The sequence below is a fragment of the Babylonia areolata genome, chromosome 18 (assembly GCF_041734735.1).
Source record: "Babylonia areolata isolate BAREFJ2019XMU chromosome 18, ASM4173473v1, whole genome shotgun sequence".
NCBI lineage: Eukaryota > Metazoa > Mollusca > Gastropoda > Neogastropoda > Buccinidae > Babylonia > Babylonia areolata.
In genome coordinates, this window is record NC_134893.1 from 50,995,477 (window position 1) to 51,005,476 (window position 10,000).

General features: G+C 41.2%; 1 protein-coding gene across 2 annotated transcripts in view; it reads right to left on the reverse strand.

Annotated features, from left to right (window-relative positions):
* LOC143292881 (uncharacterized) overlaps positions 1-10,000 on the reverse strand; it is a 27,927-nt gene that overhangs the window by 16,577 nt on the left and 1,350 nt on the right. Inside the window, exons 2-6 of one of the 2 annotated variants that reach the window (XM_076603538.1) lie at positions 8,635-8,786; positions 4,843-4,923; positions 3,495-3,685; positions 1,912-1,968; positions 212-298 (exon numbers count right to left, since the gene is read on the reverse strand). In XM_076603538.1, coding sequence (XP_076459653.1) covers positions 212-298; positions 1,912-1,968; positions 3,495-3,685; positions 4,843-4,923; positions 8,635-8,728 — 510 coding nt within the window. In that variant the 5' untranslated portion in view covers positions 8,729-8,786. Of the gene's footprint in view, positions 1-211; positions 299-1,911; positions 1,969-3,494; positions 3,686-4,842; positions 4,924-8,634; positions 8,790-10,000 lie in introns of both variants that reach the window. The other variant, XM_076603537.1, reaches the window with a different exon arrangement.

Below are 10,000 nucleotides of genomic sequence, written 5' to 3' on the forward strand. Positions count from 1 at the left end.
TTGTTGTATTACAATCTTCTGTACCCAAGGAAAAAACCCACAGAACTTGATATCAAACTTGATTTCTACATTGAATGTGACTGAAAATAAGAGAAGGGCAAACGCTGTCGCAAACAAACAACAACAAAAAAACAACAACGAAACACGACACAAAACAACGAAATAAAACAACAACAGCATTTTTGAGGAAAACAATTATCGTGCTTTTTACCTCGTTGACTTCAATATCAAAGGGCAGCCCTTGAAATGAAGGGTCATTGTCGTTGACATCTTCGATGTTCATGTAGCAAATGGTGACCTAAGAAACAAGGAAAGTCCACGGTTTTACAAACATGAAAATATTACATCTACAAGGAAAAACACAGAACAACGACAAGTAGGAAATCAGACAACCCAATAAACGTCTGTGCACACATGAATACGCACATTCGTTCGCGCACACACACACACACACACACACACACGCGCGCGCGCGCGCGCGCAACTCATTTTCTCTTCCAGTTTTGCATAATGGACAAACTAAGTCTTTTCAGTATGCTTACTATAACGTAATTGATGCTGAGTAATTTCAAAGATACCAAATCTAAATCCATTTGCAGGTACAATTTAATATTATGAACAGTACAAAACGTTCGATATATTTCAAATCTGTCGCTATCTTTAATACAAGAGTCCCACTCTTGCCATCTGCATACAATTAATATGTCTTTAAAACTCACTTATAAAAAATCTGACATCTTGAATCTCTTGATTTTCCCATACACAACCAAAACCAAACTGAAACAATTTACAACGGACATTCGAAACACAATTTCTCTTATTTCTTGCATCCAGGTCAAGTAACATTTATAAGCTCTTCGTTGTCACCTATATTCCTCCAAACTAGTTAATTTCAGCCAGTAACGGATACAGCGTAAAATACAGTTTACGTAAATAGGATATTTGTTGGTTTCTCCATAAATGATATCATTGGGTGTTCGTATGTCAACCCCTGAAAATTTCTTCAGGGTAAATAAGCGCACTTTTTCACATTGACGGCATGCATCGTCAAGGCCCCATAGTTCTGCATCATACTGAACAATGGGCTGAATTTGGTCATCAGTCTCAGTAGTAGATATAAGTTGTTATTTTTAAGTTGATTTAGTTTTTCCATTATACCCAGTGAAGCATTCTTTGTTTTATTCGTAAGATCCTTACATGCTGCTGTGAAACTAAGTCTAATAGAGAAGATTTTAACCTAAACATTTATGAACATTTACAACAGGCATAGCAGCATTATTAGACGCGACAGAGACTTATTCTTCTTCTTCTGCGTTCACTCGTATGCACACGAGTGGGCTTTTACGTGTATGACCTTTTTTACCCCGCCGTGTAGGCAGCCATACTCCGTTTTCGGGGGTTGCATGCTGGGTATGTTCTTGTTTCCATAACCCACCGAACGCTGACATGGATTACAGGATCTTTAACGTGCGTATTTGATCTTCTGCTTGCATATACACACGAAAGGGGTTCAGGCACTGGCAGGTCTGCACATATGTTGACCTGGGAGATCGGAAAAATCTCCACCCTTTACCCACCAGGCGCCGTCACCGTGATTCGAACCCGGGACCCTCAGATTGACAGTCCAACGCTTTAACCACTCGGCTATTGCGCCCGTCGATGCGACAGAGACAAAGACAAGGACAGAGAGAGGCAGCAAGACTGACAGACAGACAAGAGACAGAAGTACAGAAATGCAGAGGGAGAGACAAAGAGACACATACATACAGACATACATAGAAATTCAGAAAGAAGACTAAAATTAGACAACAGGGGTGATGTTGAAATAAACATGGGCGTGAAGAACATGCGTTGACAATGAAATAGAAAGCAAGAACTTGAATTAACACTGTTTGACACAGTTACACTCACGGCTGTATTGCCTTTGGTGTCGGTGGCTCCAAATGACAGAGCACGTCTACTGGGTTCCTGAAACATAACGACATTTTATATGTCAGAGAAAATAAGTCTCTATCTCTGTGTCTCCCTCGGTCTTTCTGCCCCCCCCCCCAATCCCCCACCCCCGCCCCCTTCCATGTGTGTGTGTGTGTGCGCGCATGTTTATACAACGTGTACGGACAGTGATATTACCAGGTATACCACTGAACGTTGACGTTCTTGAAATCCTGAGGACGTCCCTAATTTCTGTGACACATTTATTTACGAACGTATTTATTCATTCGCTCATCCGTTTGTTAATTCATCCGTTCATTCATTTAATCATTCATTCACTCTTTCATTTATTCATCGATTCAACCATTCACTTACTTACCCCCCCCCCCCCCCCCCACCCCCATCTAAATTCTTCATTCATTCATCCATAACCGATTTCAGTTCATTCATTATCACAATATTCATTCAGTCCTTCAATAGTCACAACGTAGTTTCTCATTCATTTGCAAAGATGATTCTTTCTTTTTGCCTTCCTTCCCTTCATCCCGCCCTCCCTTCTTTCCTTCCTTCCTCCATTCCTCGTCCCATCCTTCTCCCCTCCTTCCATCCATTTCATCCTTTACACCTCCCTTATCCGTCCCTCCATTCTACCATTCTCACTTTCCTTCCTCTTTTTTTACCTCCCTTCTTTTCTCACTTCATTGCTTCCCTTCCTCCTTTCAATCACTCTCCACTTCCTCCTTCCCTCCCCCCTCCCTCACCCCTTTCTCCCCTTTCCCTTCTTTCTTTCCTTACTTTCCTTTCTTCCTTCATCCATCCCTCCCTTCCTTTCTACTTTTCATGTTCCCTCTGTAGGATTTAAAAAAAAAAAAAGATACTTCTTGTCTTGTCTACTCTCTGCTCTTCCACCTTCCATCCATCCATCTTCCATCCATCCATCCATCCATGAGTGGAGTGTTGGCCTAGAGGTAACGCGTCCACAATACACAATACAATACACAAACTTTATTGTCTATACTTTGGTACAGAGATTTTCTTTTTGGCAGCAGCACGTGTCCAACATAAGAAGAAAACAACAAACAAATAAAATGAATAGAAAATAAAATAAATTAAATGGCACCAAATGGAAGTAGCTATATACACCCAGGAAGCGAGAGAATCTGAGCGCACTGGTTCGAATCCCAAAGTCGCCAGTATTTTACTTCCCCTCTCCACTAGACGTTGAGTAGTGGTCTGGACGCTAGACATTCGGACGAGACGATAAACCAGCGTCCCGTGTGCAGTATGCACTTAGCGCACGTACAAAAACAACAACACGGCAACAAAAAGGGATATCGTTGGCAAAACTGTGAAGAAAAATCCACTTCGGAAAACAAATAAAATTGCAGGCAGAAAAAAAAAAATATCCCCCCCCCCCCCCAAATGGATGGCGCTCTCAGTGTAGCGACGCACTCTCCCTGCATGGGGAGAGCAGCCCGAATTTTACACAGAGAAATCTGTTGTGACAAAAAGGAGTAAAACAATACAATAAAATGCAATACAATACATCCATCTACACTCACAAAGTCACGGTCGAGCGACGCGCCAAGCACCACGTCGCAGGCCCACGAGCCTGTTGGGTTGGAGTCGTTGAGAAAGACGGGCTGGGTCAGGTTGACCAGCTCGCTCGTGCCGCTCTCCAGGGTGAAGGTCAGGTTGTTGGCAGGGAACGCGTCCACGTTGACCCTGGCTTGGATGGAGAACAGCGTCTGACCTGTGTTCACCCCCCACCCACCACCAACATGACCATTACTCCCAGAACCACATCACGTATCGGAATGAACGTGGGAACAAGAACAGCGGAGGTCGATGATGATGCTCTGCTGATGATGATAATGGTGATGACTGTGACGATGATGATTATGCTGATGATGACGGTGATGATGTTGATGACGCCGATGACAACGACAATAATTATACTAATAACAGTCATGCTGTACTGATGCTAGTGACAATGATAATAACAACGACACTACTACTGCTACTTCTGCTGCTGCTACTACTACTACTACTACTACTTATGTCGAAGGTGATGATGTTGACGATAACGACGGTGGTTGAATTGATCCGTGACTCCGTATATAGTGCCACTAACTGATGATTGAAAGGTTGGGATTCGGTCACAACATTCACAAACATTTGCCAACAAATAGACAGATAAATAGAGAGACAGATTTACATGGAGATGAACGTAAGGTAAACCTTCTCTCTCTCTCTCTCTCTCTCTCTCTCTCTCTCTCTCTCTCTCTCTCTCTCTCTATATATATATATATATATATATATATATATATATATATATATATGTGTGTGTGTGTGTGTGTGTGTGTGTGTGTGTGTGTAGATAGATAGATGGATTGAGAGAGACAGACAGACAGACAGACATATGAGCCAATAAATGAATAGATAGACAGATTGATTGACAAATTGATTGATGACACTGGTTATACACTAAAGTCTATTTACAACATTTATCGTGTCAAAATAAATCATAGCAACACATCGATTATTTACATTAAAACGTGCTCATCGCGAAGTTATGTAAATGCAATAAACATATTCATGAGCAATTCTGGATTTTTGTTTGTTTGTTTGTTTTTTGTTTTTGTTTTTTTGTGGGTTTTTTGTTTTGTTTTTTGTTGGTTTTTAAAATTATTTTTTGTTTGTTTTTTGTTTGGTTTTTGTTTTTGTTTTTGCTCAAGTGGGATGCATGATTCAAAACAATATTTGCATTAAACACACAACTGAAGTTTAAACTACGACAAAATCAATAGCATGAATGAATAACTAGACTCGTATGACGATAGGTCAGATAATTATGACATGCACGATTAAACAAACTATTAAAATCACACGATGACCAGTGTTACCTACCAACTTCTGTGTCTTCTTTCACAAGCAGTGGAGACGGGCAGCCATTGAAAGTGGGCAGTGTTTGACCCTTGACAGGATAAACTGAATAAAAATGAAAAAAATAAATAAATGAAAATAAAAGATCGGACACACTGAAATAGAAAAAAAAAAAGTTACTCTGTCGTCAAGCGAGAGTTTCGTCAGTCAGATTGAATGGACCTCTTCTAGCGTTTGATAATGTCACGCCATAATTGTCATAAAAAAAACCTAAAAAAACAACAACGAAACAAGGACAAAAACACAAAAATTAAATGAAACCACTCCTCGTTGCTGTCAGTTAAACTACCATTGATATATTTAACATTGTTGATTCTTTCTTTTTTATGAATATATGAATAAGTACATGAAAATAGCAAAATGTATCACATGTAATCATATACCTTGGATAAAAATACAAAAGCGTGCTTTAGGAAATATGTATTGATTGCAGGATTTAGCTGGGACTGGTTATATCCAGACGGACACTCGATCAAGGCCTAGTCAAGTGCACTGGGTTTCTGCGCTATTGAGGTCAGAGTCTGACAACTTTTGTTTTTCATATGGCACTACCACCATGATCCCTTCTCTGTTTTGACACCAAAAGTTTAGTTTTGATTTTTGTTTTTCTTTCATTTTTGCCTTATTGCTTATCAGATGTGTGAACCATATAATGGACTTACCAGTCCGCCTATTAAACACACACACACACACACACACACACACACACACACACACACACACACACACACACACACACACACACACACACGCACACACACACACACACAGAGAGAGAGAGAGAGAGAGAGAGAGAGAGAGAGAGAGAGAGAGAGAGAGAGAGAGAGAGAGAGAGAGAGAGAGAGAGAGAGCTGATTCACTGAAATGACTGGGGATAAGTTTCGGTGTTTTTAGATGTTTAGAGTACATATGTTGTCCGGGTTCGGATGTGTCGTGCCGTGATATTACGACTAGTACGATCAAGTGAAGCTGATAGGGTTTAGCGGGGACTACCGATCAATTGCCTCGCCTCAACCCCCTCAGCACGATTCCGGATGAACGAATCAGTTTGTTCCCGACTGAACAATTACCATTCGGCAAGCCCCTAAGGCATACAATACAATACAATACGATACGACACGATACAATACAATACAATACATCTTTATTCATCCATTTTGGAAATTAAATTGTACATCCACAGGCTCATCACTCACCCTTCACAATATCTCAGCCAAGTCCAACACTCTCACAACATGTCAAATGTTGAACAAAAGGGGGTGTGGGGGGGGGGGATGCATAAATCTAAATACACACAAGCAGGTAACACAACCCAGCTGACTTTGAATCCGTCGGTATAGTAGACAGTTCACAGGCCTAGATCTCTTTCACTGAAGCAAAACCGGGGAGTTCTCACGGGTCACCGACGGTGGCATTACCCGGGTAGCGTCATGCATTTTGATGAGATCCGCGGCCGACTTTGCTGCATTCGTCATGGTAACTACGAAGCGTGACTGTTCACACTGGTTTAACATTCGGAAACGTTAACGATACAAGTTGACCGCGGAGAGCTTTCCGTACTGATGTTAAGTATCACTGAAAAGGTCGTGGAGACAGCATCCTGGCATGGACTCGGGAGAAAGTATATATATATATATATATATATATATATATATATATATATATATATATATATATATATATATATATATATATATATATATATAACACCACAAACCGGTATGAATTAGGAACTTCTTGTTTTTGTGGGTTGGAAGATTAAGAACCTCGAGCGCGTGCATGTGACTTTCATTCCAGCAATAATTCATTGAAAGAAAAAATCACACTCACCCACACCCACATACATACATACACGCACACACACACACACACACACACACACACACACACACACACACACACACACACAGGGATATTGGGAAGCGTGTCGCTTGGCATGGAGTGGTATACCGGTATGGTATGGTATGGTATGGTATTGTATGGTATGGTATAACGTGACATCGCGTGGTATGGTATGGTATGGTATGGTATGGTATGGTATGGTATTGTGTAGTAAGGCATGTTATGGTATGAAGACACATGGTATGGTATTGCATAGTATGACATGTCATGCCATGGCATGGTACGGCATGACTCGACATAACTTAGTACGGTATCAGGTGATCTATTATGGTGCATTATTGTAAAGCATGGCATGGCATGGTTCGGCAAAACATTGTACAGTATGGTATGGCATGATATTATGTGGTGTAGTACGGTACAGCATGCCGTTGTGTGACATGACATGGCATGACATGATATGGTATTATGCGGTTTGGAATAATATCGTGTGGTATAGTATGGCATGACATTGTATAGCATTATTGTGTTGTATAGTATGGTATAGCGTGATACAGTACAATGTGGTATCGCATAGTATGGCAAGACACGGTCGACATGACATAATATACAATGGGGGTAAATCACGATTTTTTTTTTTTTTTTTTTTTTTTTTTGGTACGCTTATAGTTGACTTCATCAAGATTTTTGCGCCTTATACATATTATTAGTAGTAGTAGTAGTTCTTTTTTTATGTATTTATCTATTATTTACTACTGTTGGGTTACGCTGCTGGTCAGGCATCTGCTTGGCAGATGTGGTGTAGCGTATAATAGATTTGTCCGAACGCAGTGACGCCTCCTTGAGCTACTGAAACTGAAACTGAAACACGATGGGGCATGTTGTAATATGGCACACTATGGCATTGTTGTAGTATGAGTAGTATGACATGGTATAGTATGGCACGGTTTGCTATGGAATGTAACCGGGCCTGACACGGCTCGATGTGGTATTTAACCAGCACGCTACTTCAGCCTATCCCGAATCGATATCGACTCGAGTCACAAACCAAACCAAACCAAACCAAACCTCCACCCTCTTGACTCAGTCCCTGAAGAGATTTTTTATGGCCACACACACAGACACACAGACACACACACACACCCACACACACACACACACACACACACACACACAGAGGCGTGCGCGGTGCTTTTAAGCCTTGGTCGTAAACAGGGCTGGAATGTGGGTGGATGGTACAAAGCGAAGCAGCGGAAAAGTGCTCTGTAAACAATGGCCTGCTTTCTTTCAGTTCACACCGGCCGCAATATGTATCAGTGACAGGTACAGACATAAAACGTACGTACCAGTCAGGGTGTCAGCGCGACTTTTTGTCGAAATGAGATACTCACAATCGTTTCTATGCTATCTGTAGGCCTCAAACTCCTCTCCCACCCACCCCCTCGCTGTTTTTGCACTGTTTTTGTAACCGTTCAAGATACGAGTATTGTTTTAATTGGACCCTTTCGATTCTCTCTCCCTATAATATATATATATATATATATATATATATATATATATATATATGTGTGTGTGTGTGTGTGTGTGTGTGTGTGTGTGTGTGTGTGTGTGTGTGTGTGTGTGTGTGTGTGTGTGTGTGTGTGTGTGTGTGTGCGCGCGCGCGCAGAACTTAAATTAATCAGTATTTTAAGCTTTTCTCACATAAGTACGTCAGGGAGAATTATTTAGTCGGCTGATGAGCCAATCGAACACACAATGCATTGAAATATCATAAGTATGTGGGGGGAAAAACCACCATCGACTTTAAAGAAAGAAAGAAAGAAAGAAAACAAGAAAGAAAGAGAACTGTATATAGTTCAACACAACAAGAAAAAAGCACTAAATTCAATCACTTCACAGAGGTACGGACAACCAAACCTTTGTCAGCCCAAACGCAGCAGCAGCAGACGACAAAGAAAAGCCCGTTCATTCTTTTCCTCACAGGAGAGTCGGAAGAGTTGTCGTTCGCCATGATGTCCGAAGATCAAATAAAAAAAAACAAACCATGCAAACGAAGCTTCCTCAGTGGTCTGCTGAAACACACACAGAGCGTTATCTGCGTGGTTTGCCAGTGAGCTCGTAACTTATTCGGTTCAATCAATCAATCGATGCATTGTATCCTGGTTGGTTTGGAAAGACGAGGGTGTGGGGGAAGGGAAGAGAGGGGCGTAGGAGGAGGAGGAGGAGGAGGAGGAGGAGGAGTGGACATTGTTCTTAGTTAAAACATGCTCTAAAACAACAAACAGGTAATTATCTCACACTAGATTTCCTCTTTCTTTTTTTTTCTATCTATCTATCTGTCTATCTATCTATCTATCTATCTATCTATCTATCTATCTATCTATCTATCTATCTATCTGTGCGTAACAGATCTGTTCATGACGAATACAACCATGGGTTTTTTGTTGTTGTTGTTGGTGGTGGTGGTGGTGGTGGTGGTGTTTTTTTAGATATATTTTTTTGTTTGTTTGCCTCTTTATTCAACCACTTATTTAGTCTAATATATCTTATATCTCAACTGAAAAACAATTGCATTCACACACACACACACACACACACACACACACACACACACACACACACACACACACACACACACACACACACACACACACACAAGCACACACGCACAAACACACACACACACACACACACACACACACACACACACACACACACTCACACACACACACACCACCACCACCAACACCACCACGCACATTTCCTGATTTGAATTTTGCTCAAGCTTCATACAATGAATATGACGAGGAAGGCTATTTGTCATTAGAGACAAAAAATGCTTTAGCAAACACTTGCTCTCTCTCTCGCTCTCTCGCTCTCTTCTCGCACACACACGCACACAGACACAGACACAGACACAGACAGACAGACAGACAGACACACACACACACACACACACACACACACACACACACACACACACACACACACACACACACACACTGATATACGACTGCCAGCAGGACACAAGGATCAAATCAGGAGAGAAATAAGAACAAGAAGAATATGAAGAAAGACAAGCACAAACACAGGACCCGCAACAAGAAAAAAAAACAAGACTAAGAAAAGTAAGAAATCCAGACTACACACAACAAGAGAAGGAGGAGGAAGAAGAAGAGGAGGAGGAGGAAGAAGAAGAAGAAGAAGAAGAAGAAGAAGGAGAAGAAGAAGAAGAAGAAGAAGAAGAAGAAGAAGAAGAAGAAGGAGAAGGAGAAGAAGAAGG